The 23,305-nt window shown below is 35.2% G+C and overlaps 1 protein-coding gene across 18 annotated transcripts in view; it reads right to left on the bottom strand.

Annotated features, from left to right (window-relative positions):
- Positions 1 to 1,276: 1,276 nt before the first annotated feature.
- The window catches only part of KDM6A (lysine demethylase 6A), a 181,199-nt gene continuing 159,170 nt past the window's right edge, over positions 1,277 to 23,305 (bottom strand). For 9 of the 18 annotated variants that reach the window (XM_070289926.1, XM_070289925.1, XM_070289927.1 and 6 more), the window contains 6 exons: positions 22,471 to 22,585; positions 19,793 to 19,980; positions 18,872 to 19,013; positions 5,948 to 6,074; positions 3,294 to 3,464; positions 1,277 to 2,152 (listed from right to left, as the gene is read on the bottom strand). In XM_070289926.1, coding sequence (XP_070146027.1) covers positions 2,123 to 2,152; positions 3,294 to 3,464; positions 5,948 to 6,074; positions 18,872 to 19,013; positions 19,793 to 19,980; positions 22,471 to 22,585 — 773 coding nt within the window. In that variant the 3' untranslated portion in view covers positions 1,277 to 2,122. Of the gene's footprint in view, positions 2,153 to 3,293; positions 3,465 to 5,947; positions 6,075 to 6,804; positions 6,913 to 8,364; positions 8,634 to 18,871; positions 19,014 to 19,792; positions 19,981 to 22,470; positions 22,586 to 23,305 lie in introns of those variants that run through there. The other 9 variants (XM_070289937.1, XM_070289938.1, XM_070289940.1 and 6 more) reach the window with 2 other exon arrangements.

The following is a 23,305-nucleotide window of genomic DNA, read 5'->3' as shown; positions in this document are numbered from 1 at the left end:
ATATCTTAATAAAATGATAGAAAATAAGACATGTTAGTAAGATAAAGTAGAAATGGTTAAGGAACATTTAAGCATAGCTTTAGCATTCGTATAATCTTTGCTTCTGGATAGCTCTTTGCAAATTTTTTTTTTTTTAAATAGCTGATTTACAATGTTGTGTTAATTTCTTTGCCTTGCAATTTTTATTTGCAAAAATGTTTGTCTTGAGTTCTTTTAAAAATATCAGTGGTTAAACATCTTAAGCAGCACTGCTTCTTCACTAAAATACATTTGCAATTATTTCCTTCTGAAATTGTCAAGAGATGACTGCTGCTAGTTTCAAGTTCAATATTTGCCAAATTATTAACTAACTGGATAAAATGTCTCCATGCTTTCAAGCATTCAAACTGTTTCCAGGAGGACAACATACTCCAAAACTATCTGAAAAAGAGAACTTGTTAATCCAGTCAGCATAGCATTTTACCAGACAGGATTATAAATTCTCCTTAGTTATATATAACTTTACTTAGAGCATTCTCTATGCTTCTTCATTAAATATTCCTGGAAATACCTTAGAAAGAGCAGCATGATAAAATGAGAATATGTGTCAAATGCAAGGTACATTATAATATGAAATACTATTGTTAATTAGAAGTGATTCTGTAAGGCTAATATAGCTTACTCTATCTTACTACTGCTACAGAATTGAAAGACTCCCTCCCCTGCCCATATCATGTCATGCAAACAGGAAAGCATGAAATGTCAAAACTGCCTAACATTAAAAAATAAGTCTCTTAATTTATTTGCATTCTAAAATAGAGCCCTTCATCTGAATCTTTTTTCCATAGAAAACACTAACAAATAATGTACAGGATTTGTCAAGCCCATAGAACATGCCCTTTAAAACTTTAAGTTCAATCACTATTTGTTTTCTACTATTATACTACATTTTGGCAGCATCTGTTTATTGGTCTGTCATTGCAGAATTGCAACTTAACAATAAACCAGTCTGACATTTTAGGTCTTGAAGATACATACCATATATATTTCTTTAAAAATAATCATACTTTTGTAAGCAATACTTTACAGCAGACACCTCAAAAATCTACCATAGATGGGAAACTTAAAACGAGAAAAATTTAAGTTCTAAATCTTTATACATATATATCCAGATTTCTATATATATTATATATACATACACAAGTATATATAAAATATATATAATCAGATTTGAAAAATGAACAAAAACTGGGCACTGTACATAAAGTCTTTTTAAAACTCAAACAATAGAAAACTCTTTAAACATTAAACAATTTTAATAAAAGTTTCTGTACAATGCTAAGCAGTTTTATTTACACATAGAAAATGTAATAGGAGTAGTGTTTGAAATTACAGAACTCCTTAAAATTTCAATGGCAGGTAAATCTGGAAAAAATAACAGCATTCCATTCACAAATATCTTCAAGCAATAAATACGTATTTATAAATAGTGTAAATTTACATCAGGATTAGAAACAAAAATCACAAATCTGAAGTTTATTCCTTAGTCTATGTGCAATCCATTATCTTTGTGACTTGGCTGTTAATTTTTTAAACATTTTATTTAGGAACCAGAAGTGTAATAACCGTCATGGTTTCAAAACAAGACAGAAAAACATAAAAGCAGTAAAAAAGTTCCTTACCTAACTTTTCACATTAAAAAAAAGTTGACCAAATAAAGACTTAAAATTTCTAACTACCTTACAAAGAAATGACCAGCTAGGCTAGTATTTTTTTTCCAAGGAAAATTCTGAAGAGGGGAAAAGACAGATGAAAACCAATTCGTCAGCCCAGAAATAGAGAAATATAAAAGAGGTTGTCTTCAAGTCAGTAGTCTGTATGATGTTGCCAGTTTTGTCAGATATATACAAAACATGGAAATTATTATTTTGTTTCTGAAGAACAGCTGATCAGCTTTGTGAGAGTCCTGGAGTAGGAGCAAAGCTCTCCCCTGTCCAGTTGGTTGACACTCCGCACTTGGAAGGTTGCATAGACACAGTTTTCAGCCAGCAGCCTTGCGAGATAGCTACAAAAACCAGTGGTGCAGAACTGGGTTACTTCCTGAATAGCAGAAAAGGTCTCATTTAATGTCCATGGAACAATATCAAGATGAGGAGGATGGTAATGGAGGAGCCTGAAAATGAAAGTAAAGTATGTTACTTTGGTATATAAATTGTTAATAGTGTTTCGTAGCTCAAGGCTACAAACATGGTCTGTGTAAAAAGGTAGGGGCAATAACACTTCTCAAGAAAGTTTAACTGCCTGCCACACTCTGTCCAGTATAACCTCCGTTACTGTCCCCCACCTGCCCAATTTTCCTAAGAGTCTGAGACCATTACCCTACTTAGTGTACCCTACATTTTGGTACTTCTCCATCAATTAGTCAAAAACTCTTAAAATGTTATTAGGTTGACCATTTTTTGAAACTGCTTAAAAATTAAAAGAAGGCTTGTAAAAAATAATATAACAAATCAATTATAACTTCCTTGGTGACTTGCTTCAGAACCTAATTCAACTAGATAATAATTTATTTAACAGGTAATTTTCTTCTTCTTCAAGCAATCTTGAAGACTATTCAAGTGAAAATACCAGAAGCTAAACTTCAAAAACTCAGTTTCTGACCACATACGTGAGAAAAAGTATTGAAGGAATTCAGCAATTTATAAATTATGTCTATTTCTTATTCATAAAACTATTGATGTGCTAGAGTAAAATGCTCTCCCCTAAGCATCTGCTGTTTAAAATTTAAAACTGTGTGCAATTTATAAAGGTATTTGAATTTCATAAGGTTATATAACGTACCAGGAAGTTAAGCTCCATCAAATATTCCTGTAAAGTTACTACTTCTGGCAAGGACAAGGTTTTAAATAAATACAATTAGCTCTAAAAGCAGAAGTTATTTAAAAGCATACATACTGACTCATTTTGTGGACACTAATAACCTATGCACACAAACATTTTATCAACTGAGATCAAATGAAACAAAGGATGTGACAGTGTTCTAAAAGTACACAAACATTTTAAAATGTAGTTACTGTGACATTATTTAGGGCTGGTCTCACTCAGGAAGAAAAGTAAAAATAAAATATGACAATTTCATAGAAATAAATACCTGGAGTGGAGGAGGGGGGAATATGAGTATTTCCTCATGAAATATCTAATGAGTCAAAGGAAAATTTAAATATTTTCATTACCTCCTACTCATTAGGTGGCAGAACAAATCCTGGTGCTTCCCTATCCAGCTAACTATGTACTCACATGTTGGTTTCACTTACTAATGTAAATTGGTCATAGACTTGCATCAGGTCCTCCATTTTGTACTGTTCTAGCACCACAAAATTTTCCAGGTTTCCACTTGTTTTTCTTGCACAATCTTGGCAATGTACTATGTAGGTCTTTCGAGAATTGCTCTCATTAGTGACAAAAAGCAGATTAAAAACCTCCACCTAGTTCATACAAGATAAAAAGCATTCAATAGATACAGTAGTATTTATTTTATTGTACTACTTTGCTATATAGAGTTCTACTTTACAAGGAGTTTTGGACAGTGATTACTGATTAAGAGTGGGTACTAAGACAAACATAGCTCTGTTTAAGAATCTTTAATAGGATGGGTTTATTTTGTACCAGACCCGAAGACATAGGTGGGATTGCATCTTTAGGGGAGTGACCCAGGGGAATGACATACGCATTAAAACCACTGGCAAAAAGCCTAATCCAAAAGTTTGATCAAGGTCAGCCTATTTGTTTTAAATTCAAAACATCAGTATACAATCAGATGAAAGTGATCCTTACTTTCCTTCTACTTCTCAATGATAGCACTGTGTATAGATACTTGTCTTTCCCAACAGACTGAGCTCCTCAAAGATGAAGACTGTTTTACTCATCACTGAAACTCCAGAGCTTATCACAGAGCTTAGTGCTTAGCCAAACCTCAAAACAAACTTGATGGATTCAATCATCTCAAATAAAAATCAATGTCAAAATTACACAATTTCAAGGTTTGGAATGGATCATTAATATCCCTGGCTAATATATTCAAAGAAAGAAAATTCTCATGACTTCATGTCTTCTTTGAAATTATGTTATTAAAATCCCAGGGTTAACCATGTTTTTCATTACTATCAATGAGCAATAACAAATAACATAAACCTCATAATCTGAGTTGAAAAATTTGTGAACATTCTTCAACTTGTCCCTCACTTCTGCTATTTATTGAGTTGTCTTGTGAATTTTACCTTGAAATATCTTTCTAATTCCTCTCCTTCAATATTCCCACTGCTACGTTCTAGTTTAGGCCTTAGGATGACAACCCTTAAGACCATTGCAATAGCTTCTTATCTCCATCCTCTCCAATCACTTTTCTCTCTGAAATACTTATGCAACTTGGGTACTTGCTCAGAAACTTTTGAGAGCTTCAATGATCTCAGAGTTAAGTACCAAACTCCTTAAAATCATTCAAAATGCTCTGCAAACTTCCTACCAACCAAACTCAAAAATGGAATTTACACAGGCTGTTTTCTAATCACACTGAACTATTTACCCTTTTCTGAAGAAACCATTCCATTTCCCATGCTGTTCCTACAGCTCATAAAAACATTCATTCTACTTTTATTTATTTACTTCATTGGAAAGGAAAATTTGCTTTATTTTTTTTAAATTTATTTTAATTGGAGGCTAATTACTTTACAATATTGTAGTGGTTTTTGCCATATATTAATCTTTAGTTGCCTAAAATCATATTCATCCTTAGAGGATGGACTCAAATGTTAATACTTTGATGAACTTATGCGAATACTAGAAAGGAAAACTCAGGTCATTTTCTCCCCTTAGTGTTTTCCTAACAGTCAGACCAACTTTGCATTCACCATAGTCTCATATACAATAGAACTGTTTATAATTTGTCTTCCCTAAGTAGGATGTAAGCTCCTTCAGAGCAGGTACCACATCTTTGCTTCTGGATCTCTTGCGAGCCTTGGCCACAGGAGAAGCCTGACCAACGTACTGTGAATTGTACCAGAGAGAACTGAACAATGATTTGCCTGAAACTGCACTGAACTATATCCAGTTTACTGGCATCTGTCTACACCTGGAGTGTTCCCAGTTTAAAATTTCAAGATTTAACTTGACACTTGAAAGTGAACGTGAAGTCGCTCAGTCGTGTCCAACTCTTTGCGATCCCGTGGACTATAGCCTGCCAGGTCCTCCAGAATCCCCGCCATGGGATTCTCCAGGCAAGAATACTGGAGTGGGTTGCCATTTCCTTCTCCAGGGGATCTTCCCAACCCAGGGATGGAACCCGGGTCTCCTGCATTGCAGGCAGACGTTTTATCCTCTGAGCCACCAGGGAAGCCCTAACTTGACACTTATCATCTGTTAAACACAGCTGTCCCTCAGTATCCATGAGGATTGGGTCCAGGGCCCTCCATGGGTACCAAAATCTAAGGATGCTCAAGTCCCTTACAAAAAATGGCATACTAACTGCACATAACCTATGCACATCCTCCTCTATATCTAAATCATCTCTAGATTACCTATAATACCTGAAACAAAAAGTTGTTGGTGTATGGCAAGTTTAAGTCATGCTCTTTGGAACTTTCTGGAATATCTCCCCAACCCCCAAATATTTTCGATCTGTAGTTGGTTGAATCCACAGATAGGAACCTGTGGATAGGGAGGGCCAACTATTATCTACCAGATAAATGATTCTAGTAAATACTTTTAGGGTTAATTCAGTTAATTCACAGTTAGTGAAATGGCATTTCACCAGAATAAAGTTTAATATAGTAGTTAAATAACAACATGGAACACAATGTCAATTTCAGTAAAATGCATTACATAAAAGTACATTAAAAAAATAACTAAAGAGAAACCCAAACTGGAGAGGTAAGAGGTTTATAAAAACAACTGAATAAGAACAATTATTTACCTCACAAATGCTACAGTAATGTGCTGGTTCTTCTTTTGTTCGCCCATGCCATATAATCTCTCTTCCTGCAGCAATGAGAGCTTCCCTCAATGTCTGACACTGCTTCAGAGTTCTCAGAAGACAATACCTAGAGTATGGGGGAAAGTTATTTGTGACCAGCAACTGAATATTGAATATTTTAAGCATGAAAGATGTATCAACAGAAGTAATGCCAAGAGATTCTGTTCTAATATCTGTAAGTTCAATTTTATTTCATCAATTTCTCAGATATTCTCCAATTTAAAAAATAAGACTAATGCTTAGCAGGTCTGATAATGATAATTATTAGATCATTTACAGTTGAGAATAACTGTCATCTAAATATCAAAATATAATAACCTGACCCTGTGTTTAAATATAAGTTGCTAATTTGGGCTCTTATTTGGGCAAGTCAATTAACCTCTTTGGGAGTCAATGTCTCATCCTGGAAATAGGGGTCTGAATCCCAGATGTGAATTCTATGATTTTAAGTAAAGTAGGAAAGCACATTATTTCTATCAACACTACCTAGATACTTATAAACAGCATCACTAATATGGTTGCTTCTGAAACTTTTGATATATAAGCAAAAAAGTATTTATGGATAATAGTTACCACACAATACAAAAATGGTTTCACTGTAGTATTGAAGAAGACACTAAATTCCCTGATTTTGACTTGAATACCGTGAAATCTTTCATTCATATTAACATAATTGAACTTTCCTTATAATTTACACGTTTTCTAATCTCATGCTAATGATACAGTAAATTCTCACAATGTTTGATTTTCCTATAGTTTGCTATCATTACTTGGAGTTGTTTGCTAAGTTCTCTTACTCTCCTGTGGATCTTAGAGGTTCAGGTTCTTCATTTGAATAGAGAAGTAAGACTAGATGATCTGTATGGCACTTTTCAGCTCTAAAATTTGTAGACAATGAAAACACCCTAAAGAAAAGGAAATGGGTTTAGCAACTGAATGCTGTTTGAAAGTAAAGGTCTTATCTGTTTTATGCACAGTCTATTCAGCACTTAGGACAGTGCCAAACATGTAGTAGATGCTCAATAAATATATGACTATGGAACCACTAATATTTAAAGTACGATAAATTATAGCATTTTAAATTTCTCATAATTTATAGTTCCTTGCTATTTTATAAATTACTAGGTTAAAGTATTATAACTTATCAGAACCCACATAAGTTAAAAGCCAGCATAAAAAAAAGATGATTAAAGACAGTCTGATAACTTATTTAATAAGCAAAAAGTAATATCAACTTTATAGTTGTAAGGCAAATTCCTTAAGCATCATATAGCAATTCTTGAGTATTTAACTTATTTATAAACAAAATAATGCCTTAAGACTACGGTTGCAAGTCAAAGAGCAAGTAAAAATTTAGAACATGGCAAAAACAGAGAGCATATAAACTCAGGCTTTGCTGCTAGCTCTCAAACAGTACCTGCTTCTCCGTTTTTCCCTCCCTGTGTCCCATACATTTCATCTCTGAAGACACTGATCTAACAATAAGTTTTTAAAGCAGGGCTTCAAAATAAGGTATTTTTCACAGGAAAACAACACCCACAACTCAGCAGATACCTTTGGAGATTTATAGACTCCACTAGGATCCCATGTGGGAAAATAAACAAAAATAATACAATAAAAATGAATAAGTAAACCAGACAGGGAATATGATATTAGATACTTGGCACATATGATACCATTTAAGGCTGGTGCAGGAGGCACTATTATCTCCACTCTACAAATCAGGAAACTAGGGCACTAGGACCCTGAGAAGCTGATACTATAAAGCTATTTTTAAGTAGTTGGACTGTTGTTGTTTAGTCGCTCAGTTGTGTCTGACTCTTTGAGACCCTAAGACTGTAGCTCGCCAGGCTCCTCTGTCCATGGGATTTCTGAGGCAAGCATACTAGAGTGGGTTGCTATTTCCTTCTCCAGGGGATCTTCGGGACCCAGGGATCAAACTTGTGTCTCCTGCATTTGACGGGTGGATTCCTTATCATTGAGCCACCTGGGAAGCCCTATTGTGCTAGGGGTTTGTAAAAGCAAAAAATCTCAAGTTTCCCCTCACTATCTTACACTGTACTATCATCTTTTTGGTCTCCTTTCACATCTTCTTACCCACGCCCCTTTAAAAGATGAGGTTCTCAATCAGCACAGTTCTCCCTCCACCAATACAGAGCCTCGGTCCTGTGGAGTCTTGCTCCACTCTTTACTCAGCAAATGAACTTTCGGTTCCAATGCTACTACTATTTTGGCAGGTAGATTGCAGTTTATAATTTATAATAGTTTCATTTAGAAAAAAGGTAATATACTACTCTTCTGCAAATAATAAAGGGTTAGAGCTAAGGCTGCTAAGAATAAATCCTAAGCCAACAGTATTCTGCTTCTGAAATCACAGTTCCAGAATTTTTATTTTGTGAGATACAGGAATCTAAGAAAACCAACAGCTCTATTAATCTGATTTGACAATGAATAACCAAATTGCGGTTTCCCCTTCGCCCTTATGTTTTTTTCCTGAATGGTAAAATTTTTTGTTCCTTCCCATTTTCAAAAGGTAGTGGTTGGAATAGAAGAAGAATTGAGGGAGACAGAGGCTCTTCTGGAGTCCACAGCAATGAGCAGGTCCTCAAGAAGGAATCTGATTTAACTGAAGGGCAGGGGAAAATAAATAGAAAATAAAGAGATTTAAGGAAAAGATCCTAGGAAAGATACACATATAATAGTCAAAATTTGACTTAACAGTAATCTGTTCTGCTTTGAATAATCCCAGACTGATTTTATATGAAGACAATGTTTGAGTGTATTGAGGAGCTAAAAAGTAAAAGTCAAATAAAATCAGGGTTGCAGTTTCCTCATTTTAGTTTTGTGGAATTTTAATAAGTTTATTGCACAGCAATTAAGAATTCAATTTGTTGAACCTATCAAAACAGCAACAGATTCAGACATGGTGAATAGATTTGTGACTGCTAAAGGGGGAGGGGGAGGGGAATTGGGGAGGGATGGACTGGGATTTTGGAGTTAGCGGATGTAAACTATTACATATAAAATGGATAAATGACAAGGTCCTATGTATAGCACAGGTAACTCTATTCAGTATCTTGAGATAAATCATAATGGAAAAAGACTGCAAGAAAGAAAGTATATATGTGTGTAACTGGGACTTCCCTGCAGGTTCAGTGGTTAAGACTCCACGCTTCCAATGCAGGGGGCGCGGGTCTGATCCCTGGTTGGGGAACTAAGATCTCACATGCTGAAAGGTATGGCTAACTACATATATATAACTAAATCACTTTACTGTATGGCAGAAATTAACACAACACTGCAAATCAACTATATTTCAATAAAAAAATTCAATCCGTCAAAAAGCAAAATAATAAATTACTAGAAAAAAGTTTAAGAAGATAGAAGATGCTGTTTCAAATGCATCTTAGGGACGGGGTCAGAAATTTCAGCATTTCAGGAGCTAGAGAAGTTGGGAATCAAACTTTCCTTTGACTTTGCAAGATCAGTCAGGATCAATCTGGTTTTAGGACTAATGTTTTTAGTTGTTTGAATAAAAGACTACACAAAAAGCAGGGGCTATTAAAGGCAGATTTGGCTTGGAAGAAAATTACAAGAGGCTGACTGAGGGCTGGATGTATTTGAGGTTATAGAGAACATAATCCAACCAAAACCCCATTTGGCAAAAATGAAACCTAAAGTGGGATGGAATTTTAGAAAATGGCCTGCCGTAGGCGATAGAAATGAAAATATACTTGAAATATTACAATTAAAAAACTGAAGACAATGAGGACAAATGATTATACACAGTATATTCATAAATCAATACATTAGGCAAAAGACAGACAGACTAAGTATGTCATGGATGCTAAAAGGAGAGGGAGGTAGAACTCACCAAAGTTTTCATAAAGAAGTTGCCAATTTAAAAAAAAAAAACAATAAGAAGTTGCCGATTTAGATGAGACAGGAAGGACAAGTGGGAGGAAGGTACCTTCCGGGCAAAAGGAATTCCATGAGCAAAGGTAGTGTGGGGATTATTTAGGGACTGAACAATGGTTCTTATGACTTTAATCTTGGGATGAGGTTTCCGGACTAGAAAAATAAAAGAATGAAGCCAGAGTGATATTAGATTATGTTAAAGTTAAGAAAACACTGTGATTACTCTGACATTTTGGGGGTAACCTAAGGTTTTCAAAGTAAGTTCCCAAATATTGGTGTGGAGATAAGCAGCAGCATGGTTTAACTTGGTATGGCACTTCTAGTCTTTATGGTAACAATCTCTGCCACTAAGAAGTACATGATAAATAACTTTTAAAAGTGTACCAAGAAGTACCTTGCCTTGGCCAATCTGTCTTACTGAAAGAGCCATGTAGGCAAAGTGAGCCAAAAGGTAAGCCCTCAAAACTTGCCACCTGTCACTCCAGAGGTAGATTCACCTCGACAGCAGTGAGTATCTGAATGCCAGTAAATCATCTAACAGTTTCATTTAAATCAACCACATGGCTGAAAATCAAGGTCTCAGTCAATGAAGAAATGAGTATCTTAAGAATTTTAAACTCTCAGAAAAAACAAGCATGAAAGCAAAGTATGTGTTAACCATGAGAATGGAGAGCTTTTGGATTTTTTATATTTTGTTTGCTCAATGTTATCACGAAACACTGTATGGTTAAATATAACCCAAGGACAACAGCACTAGAATCTATGCTATGTGGTGATACCACTTACTCAGTTACTAGGCCAATAAGCTATGACTGTAGAGTTGTAGAACACTTCATATATTCACTGAAACATGGGAATCAAAGGAAAAAGGTAACAGTTTGCTTTAATTTATACTCAAAAACTCAGTGCTAGTGATAAAGTATATATTATATAGATAACAGGGTAGATAGGATAATAATCTATAATATGTGTGGAAAAAAAAAAGGGAAACAAAAATATTATTAGTTCTAAAAGAGATCAAATCTAGACTAGGGTATCCCTAACTTGTCTGGATCATAGGATTCATCTAGATCACTGTGAAAGAGATTCCCAGGGTTCTTCACACAGAGCTTTGAATTTACTTATTAGGAACAGAGTCTAGAAATGAATTTTAATAAGTCTCAAGTGATTCTTATGATTAGGCAAGTAAAAACTAGTTGAACCTCTTACTTCATTAGAAACAATGTCTAAAATCTGTTAACGATATTTTTCAGCAATTACCATGTTTTTATGATCAGAGCCATAAGAGATCACAGAGAAAAAGCCACAGAAAAAGCTCCTATGAAAGAGCACAGATTCTGGAGTTAGACTGCCTGGGTTCCTACCCCAGCTCTATATATAAGTCTTAAGTTTCCTCAAATGTAAAGAGGGTACATCTAACTATGTGCTATTCTGAGTACATATGTTACATACATGCTTAGATTAGTGCCTAGAAGTTAGTGATCAATATTTGAACTTAAGTGGAAATTTTCAATTGTGCTAAAATAATTATTTATTTTATATATCCTAATATATCACTGCAGATGGTGACTGCAGCCATAAAATTAAAAGATGCTTACTACTCCTTGGAAGAAAAGTTATGACCAACCTAGATAGCATATTCAAAAGCAGAGACATTACTTTGCCAACAAAGGTCCGTCTAGTCAAGGCTATGGTTTTTCCAGTAGTCATGTATGGATGTCAGAGTTGGACCGTGAAGAAGGCTGAGCGCCGAAGAATTGATGCTTTTGAACTGTGGTGTTGGAGAAGACTCTTGAGAGTCCCTTGGACTGCAAGGAGATCCAACCAGTCCATTCTGAAGGAGATCAGCCCTGGGATTTCTTTGGAGGGAATGATGCTGAAGCTGAAACTCCAGTACTCTGGCCACCTCATGCGAAGAGTTGACTCATTGGAAAAGACTCTGGTGCTGGGAGGGATTGGGGGCAGGAGAAGAAGGGGATGACAGAGGATGAGATGGCTGGATGGCATCACCGACTCGATGGACGCGAGTCTGAGTGAACTCCGGGAGTTGGTGATGGACAGGGAGGCCTGGCGTGCTGCGATTCATGGGGTCGCAAAGAGTCGGACATGACTGAGCGACTGAACTGAACGGAATATATTTTAGAGGATAATAAGATATATTAACATGGAAAGACAGTCATAGTTCAGTGAACTGAAGGAAGAGTTCAGTAGCTTTGTTTTTATTGTCTTTCTTAATGCATTTCTTTGTGTGGGCACTGGTCTACTTTAAGGATAGCTAATGGTTCAGAAAACTCAACAGCTAACACTTTAGCAGGGATTACCTATCAGCCAGCTAAGAAGATACACAGCCAGCTAAGAGATCATATCTAACCCATTTATTCTTTTCTTCCTATACTCCTAGTTTCATCAACAAGAATAAATATCTCACTGCATGGCCCAAGCCAAAACCCCAGAAATCCTGATTCCCCTCTCACCTCCACCACTCAATTAATCCATACATCTATTTTACCTTCTATCCTTTGTCTTCCTTCTTATCTGAAATATAATAAATACCTTCTAATATGCCTCTAAATCTTCTGCCCTCCACTGAGTACTTATCTTGCTGGCAAGTGATCTACCATGCAAATTTGATTATTAAAAAGATTGAAAATTCTAAAGGCTTCTCATTAGCAGCTGCTGTCAATGTTAAGTCTCCTTGAAATGTTTAGCAACAAAATTTTAAATCTATACTCTTTAGCTGATATAAATGATCCAGTAGGGTTTAATCCTGAGAGACATTTCAAAGTTTAGTCTAAAGAAGGAGAAACTAAGCTTGCTTGCAGTATATGGGATATGTGGAAAAAAGTTAATGTTCATTAAAACGGTGGAAGGAAACCAAAAGAGATGTTAATGCACTAAGCTTCCACTAAAATGTTCCTAAGGAGTTAGGCTATGAACTTTTCAAGTCAAGTTCACTGCAGTATAAAATGAAAGAAGTAATCAAGATAATGAGTATTCCTCTGACTCATGACAATGTAGGAGACATCTGGAAGAATGTGAAGGAGAGTATGAAGATGACTGTATTTTAGAAACACAGCTAGGATGTAGAAGTTTTGAGATTTACTAAATGACTTACTCAGATGAATGACTTTATGAAATTGCAAGGCTCCAAAAGACTCAACTTGAATTCAAAAGTAGAAAGAAAAAAACAAGAATGGTATAGACTTTTAAAAATAACTACAGGTAATTCATGCTCAAAATGATAACAAAGGATTAGTAGATGACAACAGGAGAGAACATCATGTCCCATTATTAATCACTCGGTACAAAGACAGTTTATAATTTTTTATAATCCCACAAATTTTTTATAAACTCACTGGTGTTGAAACTTGACCTGGGGCTTTTTAGAGTTTTTACTTAGCTCATGAGAGTGACTATTTATGTTTACTGGAGAAATATTAATGTATTTGATTCCAGCATACTGCCATAAACTGGTAGGAGGGTAAAATAAACACACTGTATTATCTTTCTAAATCCAAAGAATTCAGAATATCAAATCGTATTTGGTCTAAGGGGTTTGGGATAAAGGACTCTGGAGCTGTAGTACTACTTCCATGAAGCCTTTTCTAAAATGTTCCCCTCTCTAAGAAGTACCTTCCTCTGTGCTCTCCCATGGTTTTCATTTTAAAAGAGTATTTCCATCATTAAACCAAAGATCATGTATTTTTAACATTCTGACTATTCCCCACATTGTTTTAAGCAGTCTGAGAAGTGAACAGATCCTTCTGTCACCTAGCATGATACCCGAGTTCCAACTCAGTTTATAGATTAAATAAATCAAAGAATGAAAAGAACTGGGTAGAGCTGAATGAGTGAGTGTACATGAAGGCAAAGGTAAATTTTGCTTAGATTCTTTATGTTTGGGCAGACTTTTATTTAACCATGAAAACCTAAAAATCACACATTGTAAGTTCACACTATTTAAGAATTAAAAGCAGTAATGCAAGGAGAAAGTTAAGAAAGAACATCTTTGCAAATCTTTTCCATTCACTTCTTACATCTAGCAGATATTTTTCTTTGAAAACAGCCTACAATTCATATCATCAAATGTACAATGAATCAATACTTTACTGAAAGATAATTCAAAGGAGGAGAAAGGTGGGTGTAAAAATTGCAGTTCATAGTAAAGATGGCTTAAGATACCAAGTGGTAAAAATAAGTAGAAAATTCAAGCACACATCTAAATAAAATGGAGAAACGGCTGACAAGGGACGTGTGGGTCAGATATAAGGTACAAATGGGGATTTGAAAGAAAGTTTGTATCTGCGCCTTTGTGTGTTTAGAATAGTTTGTTGTTGCTGGTGACCTCAGCAAGAGAAGTGACAGGAGCATATTGAGGTAGAAAGTCAAAATACTGTGGATGGTGAACAGGAAGGAGATGAAGAAAATGACTCAAAGTAGAGGGAAGGAATTATAAGGGAGAACCATTTCTTAAAAATTTGTATAGCTCACAAGCCAATGCAAGTACTACTTTGTTTACTGGCAGAATACTGGATTTAAAGAGCAAAGCAATGATGTGGATACAGTTTTACAGTGAAACTGAGCTTGTGGGAAAAGACTCCCTCTCTATTTCTGTATCAATATATTCTCTGCGTTCTCTTCCAACCTTTACCTAGTTCTCCTATTTGCTTTTCTTAAATAGAAGTATTTCCCCAAGTTCTGTCCCCAGCTCCACCCCTCCCCTTCCTCTCAAGACCATCTCAAACCACTAGCTAGAAGACCCCCTAGTCAGTCAGCTTTGCTCTCTGGAATCCTGCATTTCCTACGGCTTCTGAAAAACTACAGCTTCTGATAAATCAGCTTCTATACACTATTTCCCTGGCTCTTCAAACCCGTTGCTGTTTTAAAATGAAGCTCCATGTCACAGATACATGCAAGTAGCTTTTACCTAAGACAGATATGGGCTTAAATCTTGGCTCTAACCATGACCATGGGATGCAGAGAGGCACACCTGAAATACAGACTGGGAACCATTTTGCTCAGTGCCTGGCTAAGGATCAAGCTCAGTTTACTAACATTATTACTAAACCATTTAGAATCCAGAATTGTATCTTATCAGCCAAGAGCTAATTCCATTTAACTACCAGAAACATCTTTATGAAACTCAAACTAGATCTTATTAGTTAAAAACTTACTCAAAGCTCTCCAACAGAAAAAACTTAAGTCTAGCACTCAATACGTGATTTGCCACTAAGAACTTTCTACTACTCATCACACACATTGTGCTCAAGCCAGAATGTACCATCAACTATTTCCAGCACATACACACAAACACACACTCACACACACAGAGTAGAGCTGTATCATACAATATATATGTTTCAGAGAATTCCTTGGTGGTCCAGTGGTTAGGACTCCAAGCTCTCACTACAATATACATATTTCAACTTGTGCAAACATACAGTAGGGAAGTCAGGAGGGAGGGCAAAGGAGGTAGGTGTTAGGGAGAAAATGAGAGCAGGAGGAAGTGAAGATGTCTAAAGTGAGTGTGAATTTACCACCTCTAGACAGTTGGATTTCCTCTAAGCTTCTCGCAATGTAAGCAGCTTATCATGCCGAGTAAGATTTCAGAGTTAGTGTAACAGGGCTTCTCCACAAAAGTTAAATATTTTGCCTGGTGCTCTACTAAAGAAAAGGGATTTATTCCCTCATTTGAGGAAAACACGACTGTGTTGGATCAAAGGAGACATGGTACTATTTAATGGATGAAATGAAGAACCTTTCTAATGGTCCAAGAGTTTGGTCTTAAATTGGCACCCTTTACACAAAATATCTGCCTCCCAGAATACATAGAACTGCGCTGACTCTGTGGTGCTGGAAAGTACTGAGTGGATCTGTTGTGTTTCTTTCAATCTGTTTATTTTATGCATTATCTTTTACTTCAAGACAGGAACTATGCCATGTGTGTGTGTGTACATATATGTATGTATGTATGTATGTATGTATGTGTGTGTATATATAAATATATATATATATATAAAAACACTCTCAGTGCCTAACCCAGAGCCTTACATATAGTCAGCAAATACTCATTAAATAAAAAGAAAGCACAAATAAAAGAAGCAATATTGGCTGATGAAATCCCAAGTGTATTTAGGGAATTGGGATCAAATGGTGGGTAGATTAGACCAAAAGGCACAGGAGTCAGAGATCAAATTGCCAGCATCCTTTGGATCATAGAAAAAGCAAGAGAATTTCAGAAAAACATCAACTTCTACTTCATTGACTATGCTAAAGCCTTTGACTGTGTGGATCACAACAAACTGTGGAAAATTTTTCAAGAGATGTGAATACCAGACCACCTGACCTGCCTCTTGAGAAACCTATATGCAGGTCAAGAAGCATCAGAACTGGACATGGAAAAACAGACTGGTTCCAAATAGGAAAAGGAGTACGTCAAGGCTGTATATTATTACTCTGCTTATTTAACCTATATGCAGAGTACATCATGCAAAATGATGGACTGGATGAAGCACAAGCTGGAATCAAGATTGCCAGGGGAAATATCAATAACCTCAGATATGCAGATGACATCACCCTTTTGGCAGAAAGCGAAGAACTAAAGAGCCCCTTGATGAAAGCAAAAGAGAAGAGTGAAAAAGTTGGCTTAAGTCAACGTTCAGAAAACTAAGATCATGGCATCTGGTCCCATCTTTCCATGGCAAATAGACGGGGAAACAGTGGAAACAGTGACAGACTTTATTTTGGGGGGCTCTAAAATCACTGCAGATGGTGACTGCAGCCATGATATTAAGAGACGCTTACTCCTCGGAAGGAAAGCTATGAGCAAACTAGACAGCATATTAAAAAGCAGAGACATTACTTTGCTGACAAAGGTCCGTCTAGTCTAAGCTATGGTTTTTCCAGTAGTCATGTGTAGATGTGAGAGTTGGACCATAAAGAAAGCTGAGTGCCGAAGAATTGATGCTTTTGAACTATGGTGTTGGACAAGACTCTTGAAAGTCCCTTGGACTGCAAGGAGATCCAACGAGTCTATCCTAAAGGAAATCAGTCCTAAATATTCACTGGAAGGAATGGTGCTAAAGCTGAAACTCCAATACTTTGGCCAACTGATGCAAAGAACTGACTCATTTGAAGAGACCCTGATGCTGGGAAAGATTGAAGGTGGGAGGAGAAGGGGATGACAGAGGATGAGATGGTTGCATGGCATCACTGACTCAATGGACATGAGTTTGAGTAAACTCCGGGAATTGGTGATGAACAGGGAGGCCTGGCATGCTGCAGTGCATGGGGTCACAAAGAGTTGGACATGACTGAGCGACTGAACTGAACCCAAAATATGAGTGACTTCCAGTCTTTAGAGCTGTTACATATAAATGGTTTCCATACTGTACCATCCCTTTACCTTTAGGTGATCTGAGTTAGCCTCTAGTTTAATGCCCATTTTCAACTTACTATCATCTTGGGTGACTTTACAGAATTTTTTCTCCAGAAAGTAACCTCAAACTTACTCTTCAGCAAAAAAGACCAATCTGAGACATAATAGGACAATCCTACTACCAATCACATTTACAGAGTATGGTACCTAAGATCTAGCATTTTAAAGGCTTTGTATATTACTTGCTATGGCTTGTTTTTTGTTATCTTTTGTCTCCCCCATCACTTCTGCCTAGGACTAGATAAACTAGTGTAAATGATACAGGAATAAAATAATACACAGCTACATAATTTTTGTTTGAATAATATTTTAGATTTGGGTTTGAAATCACTTTAAGAAGCTAGGGTTCTTTCCAAAAGACAATATTTTGAAAACAACACATGCTGGCCAAATTAATACAGCTATAGGAGAAATACTTTAAGGTAAGTACTATTTTAACAAAGATGAAGACAAACTAATTTTATTAGTGAGTATAAAGCAGTGTATTTCAAAACGAGTTTTTGAGATCAATTCTTTAAAGATACTGGTCAAACAAATACGTTTGGGGAATACATTATAATCCTTTCCCCCCACTCAAAAAATTATACCAACCCTTACAGTCTCTAAAACATTTTACCAAAAATTAAAAAAATAAAGGACATGTTGAACTTTATGTGATGTGAAAGCATCTCAGTCGTGTCCGACTCTTTGCGACCCCATGGACCCATGGAATTCTCTAGCCCAGAATACTGGAGTGGGTAGCCTTTCCCTTCTCCAGGGGATCTCTCCAACCCAAAAATCGAATGAACCCAGGTCTCCTACATTGCAGGCAGATATTTTACCAGTTGAGCCTCAAGGGAAGCCTGTTGAATATATAATCCATCATTCCCATATTTCTTTGACCAGAGTTCCCGACCTTTTGGGGTTAGAAGTAGTAGTAGTAGAAAACACTCTGGGGAAACACTGCTATATAGCACTGTTTGAAAATATTACTCTTAAAAAAATTTATAAGGTAGCTAGGAGAGAAACTGTGATAATAAATGAGACGCTTAGGATATACGTATTCATGTACCTTGTATTAAGTGTTTAAAGCAGATAAGAAAAGGGACAATTATAAGATGGATGATTTAATTAAAATAAAAAAAATAACATTTAAGCCAAATGCCTATATTAAATGCTAATTTTCTGTACCAGAAAATATTCTGATGCCATTCCCTCCCTCTGATACTAAGTGCAATCTTTCAATATTAAAACTAAAGTTTCTCCTAGGTATTGAGTGGTTCAGCACAGGTTTGTGAATCTACTGGTTTAGAATTATTTGTGCCTTTGTTCCTCTTTGTACCACAGTGTACTGACTATTTTGAAGGGAAAAATACTTTTAACATGTGGATTCTCTCATATTATGTTTTGTTAAACATCTGGACCATTTTGTTTTGATGTCAACATAATTCTATGGGGCGGGACGAAGTACTGAATAGTTAACACTCCCCAAAAAGAGAGGGACTACAGCAGTTTTAGAAAGCACTTACTTAATCATTTCAAAAAGCTTTGGATCTGAGACCTTGATATTTCGTGCCATATTCCAGGAAAGATGAACCATGGGTACTATTGACTTCACACTTTGCAATTTGTTCCATTCGTACCGTTCCACTGCCAATTTATACTGGCAGGCTAGGAAAAAAAAAACAGTTATAAAGCAACCCAAAGTACAAGATATGAAGATAACCACTATCACTTTCTTAGGTGATACCATCAATACCAATTCTAAAAATTGCAAAATATTACAAAATTATTTTTAAGGTTAAAAAAAATAATTGTGATAATAGTTGTGATCATGTAAAGAGTGCTTACTATAACTTTGTGCCACACACTGTGCTGAAGTATTTCACGATATTATACCATTTAATCTGTGCTGTTATCTTATTAATTTTATCATTTCCATTATACAGATGAAGAAATTGAGGCCCAGAGAGGTTCTGTAACTTGCCCAAAGTTGCAAAAGCCAGGTTCTGGTCCTAATCCAGGTTTTCTGGCTTGGGAGGCCATAATCTTAATACTGCCTAAAGGCAGGCATAATTCAAATAGATTTTAACATAATAGGGCTAAATATATATGACATATCAGATAATGAAAGATTTCAAAGAATGTATAACCACTGTACTTTGCTTTCTCCCATAAAGGGTTTCCTTTATAAAACAAAATCAAGCACTCTAAAAAATTATTTAAAGTATCTCTTTCTTATATATAAATTTATCATTTGGTGAGATCTCCAGTCTTGGATTTCTATTTGGTAACTTACTATCTTATACTACAAGTTAAATTTTTACTCAAGGAGACATTCTTCCTCTGATTTCTAGTGAGCTACATTCCAAGGAAAAACAAATATACTCATCAGATACAATCCTTTATAAACTAAAGTGTTTTTCTTAAAGCCATAGTCTTTAAAATACCTGTAAGTGGACCAACATTCCAAGCAATGTTGTTGCACCAGCCAATAGCCTGAACCCAATGCACAGTGCCTGCATTTATCCAGACCAAATCTCCAGGTCGCTGAATAAACCTATACACTGGAACATTTGCTTCATAAAGATCTTCAAGGTTGGGCCACCAAGAACCCATTAGGAAATTCAAATTATTTCTGAAATAAGAAAAAATATTACAAATGGATCAAGTATTTTAATAAGCTCCTTACATGACTGAAAGGCAATGTCAGAAGTTTTAAAAAATACAGTTATTCTTTGCACTGAAATGTACAGCTTATGCAATGAGAAACTGCAGTATATAAAGTGAGTGAAATTAGTTACAGTTAAATAGTAGATTACTTATCTAAATATCAGTATTACTACCTTCAGTTGATTTTTCAAAGATCCAAATGAAATCAAAAGCTATTTTAAGTAACACTTACATACATTAACCTTTAATTTCATTTCACTAAAGTCTATTTTGATTAAACCCTTTTCCTTGGTGTACCTAGAAATCTCTAAAAGGCAAATGGAAGGTGGGGTTGGCATCAAGCTATTTAAATCCATAAACAGGAACTCTATGGCACATACAAGTTCATTTTCTGAGGAAAAGTAGAACAGAAAGCAGAAATGTTCTCTATTGCTATTTTGAATCCTAAGCAGGAAAGGAGGATAGCATATCAGTCTCTGTAGTTTTGATGACTGACTGACTAAAATGATGCAGTTAAAAAATGAACACTCATACACAGGCACAAATATTGATAACAATCACCAGCACCACCACTACACTTTAGAAACATGTTACTAAGCTTTTCCTTTAAAATTTGGCTTTTAATTCTATTTCATCATAATATGAAATATTTTTACAACTACAGTTTAGAAAAACTTGTCTGTAAAGCGGAATATGTTTATAAACAAATCCTAGCCCTACTTATCCCATGTGTTGTTGTTTTAAAACTGAAGAAAACTTTCTATCCAAAAGCAAGCAAGCAATCAACACCATCTAATAATCAACAGCTAGGGTAAAAAAAACAACCCAAACTAATAACGATGACAAAAAATCAAGTATCTTCTCTACCATATAGTCAAGTGACTGGTTATTTCATGACAAATATTAAGTCATAAAACAAACTATACAGATATGGTAGAATCAGTTAATATCACAAGTAACAATCCTTCTACGAAACAAAATTACACTGAAATGTAGAGGTAGCAAGTGGTATTTCTGAAACTTAGTTAAATTTACCTAACTCTTCAGACTTTTTTATTATCCCCACATTCAAGCTTTTTAGACATCATCTGCCTATTCCAATTACGTAATCCCAGGTTACCTCTCCATTCAGATAGAAAAGAACACTAAATCCTAAAAATAGTCATTCCTACTCAGAAATAATGAAAAAGAATCACTGTACTGTACCTACAACAATATACTAAATAGTATCTCAAAGTTTAAGAAATATAAATATTTCTGAAACACTATAGAGATTTTCTGTATTATACAGTTCTTTCTCTGCTACCACCAGACTGCTGGTCCAGTAAAGATTAAAATGGATCAGGTTATTTCACAAGAGCATTTGACTCTTTAAAATTCCACATCTTGAACTTTCTTACAATTAAAGGAAACCTATGTAGCAAAGAAAATAAAAGGTGATTACCTTCTGCTTGTATATAAAGAAATTCTGTTGTATTATGGTTGTTTTTGCAACTATATTTATATAGTATATATATTTATATATATATATATATACTATATATAGTAAAAATGTAAACTATATTTACATTTCATACTAAATCAAGATATTTACAGCAAGGATCTTTTAACCCCAAATTTGCAAACTATAAGTCAGTATGTATAATAGGTGTATAATTAATTTTCAAAGTCTCGCATATATAAATGTTTTAGGTGGTTTTCCTTCTTTATCCTACTGGGCTGGAGAGGAAATAACACCAGATGTATGTATAATTTATATTTTTAGCTATAAGAATTTCTAATTTTATTACAAATGGAAAAAAAATCAGGATCTTAAGTAATGGAGTAATTTTTTAAACAAAATAAGACAAATAAACAATTCCCAAGTACCCTTTAACAGAAGATAATTAAATGAAGAGTTTCTAGGAACTTAAGGAAAGGAACACTTCCACTATGTGAATTCTTTCAATTCTAGGTGACAATATCTGAAGCTATTGTTTAAATCTTATAAAACTGCTTTGTAAGAAAAGTTGCCAATGTAGTTTTAAAAAGAATTTGTATCATCATGATACAGCAAAGAGTAATACATTCAAGTTTAAGTTATTAACAACCTCTAAGGGTGCTCAATTATAGAATTCCTTCCATTTCTAAAGCCATTTATCTAAGAACAATGTTTCTTTCACATAAACAAGTATTTATTATACATCAACTGCTTAATTAACCCACTAAACAACTCAACTTTCTACCCATTAAATTCAAGACTATCACTATTGCATGAAGTGGTTTTAAGGTATCTTTCTTAAAATACTCCCAATAACACAAAATAATAGGTTTATAATCAAATCATTTTATAAATCAATTTCCTGCTGAATGGTAAGTGAAAACTGCTTACATGCATTAGGATATCCAGCTTAGTAAGTTGCCCTTTACAATAATTGTTTTCAAACAATTAATAAAATTCAGTTTGGAAACCTACTTTTCACAGAAGTCATTCAGAACACCCCAGTAACCTTCTGGAACAACAAACCATTCACAGTCACCTGGACCAATATTAATGTTAACTGAACAGAAATTGTTATTTTCTTGATGACCTGAAATGTTAAAAGAAAAAATAAATCAGCATACAATAAATTCTATAGAAAACTGTGTCTTAGAAATGTTCAACAGAAAATGCTCCTGTGTTATTCAGTTGTTTATCAGTATATGTCAAGTCTTAGAGCTGAGTTTAGTCAACTCCTAACTTTTCCAGTAGCAGCTCTGTGGAAGACAACCTAAATCATGGTTAAAAGCTTAGGTTGTGAAGCCAGGTTCCTTGGCTTAGTTATTATGTGACACTGGGCAAGTTTCGAAACCTTTCTGATTCAGTTTCCTATAAGATTTGGTGATAATGATTCCAATAAGTCAACGGGTTGTTCTAAGGAACAATGAAATAAAGACTGCTTTGAATACTGCCTAATGCATGGTAAGTAATAAATATTAGCTATTATTGATATTATTACCACTTCTTCCTTGTGAACTAATTCCCATTTCTCACAAGTGGCATTAGGACATCAGTAGAGAGGCAAGAAGTCTGATTTTCAAACTGTATGCAGTGGCAGGAATGGTGTCAACAAAAATGGTAAAGGAGGGAACTTGGGGAACTCGCCAAAAATACCAAACAATAAAAATAACAAAAACACCTGGTGAAAACTGTCAGAAGTAACCTCATCAGAAATTTGGACAATATAGTCAAAGGTTTACAGAAACAAACAACTGAGCAAAAGAAAGGTGACTTAAACACAGCAGGATATCTGTATGTCACTCACCACATC

Source organism: Ovis canadensis, chromosome X (genome assembly GCF_042477335.2).
Source record: "Ovis canadensis isolate MfBH-ARS-UI-01 breed Bighorn chromosome X, ARS-UI_OviCan_v2, whole genome shotgun sequence".
NCBI lineage: Eukaryota > Metazoa > Chordata > Mammalia > Artiodactyla > Bovidae > Ovis > Ovis canadensis.
The sequence above is the reverse complement of the archived record's forward strand: the minus strand, read 5'-3'. Positions and strand labels throughout refer to the sequence as shown.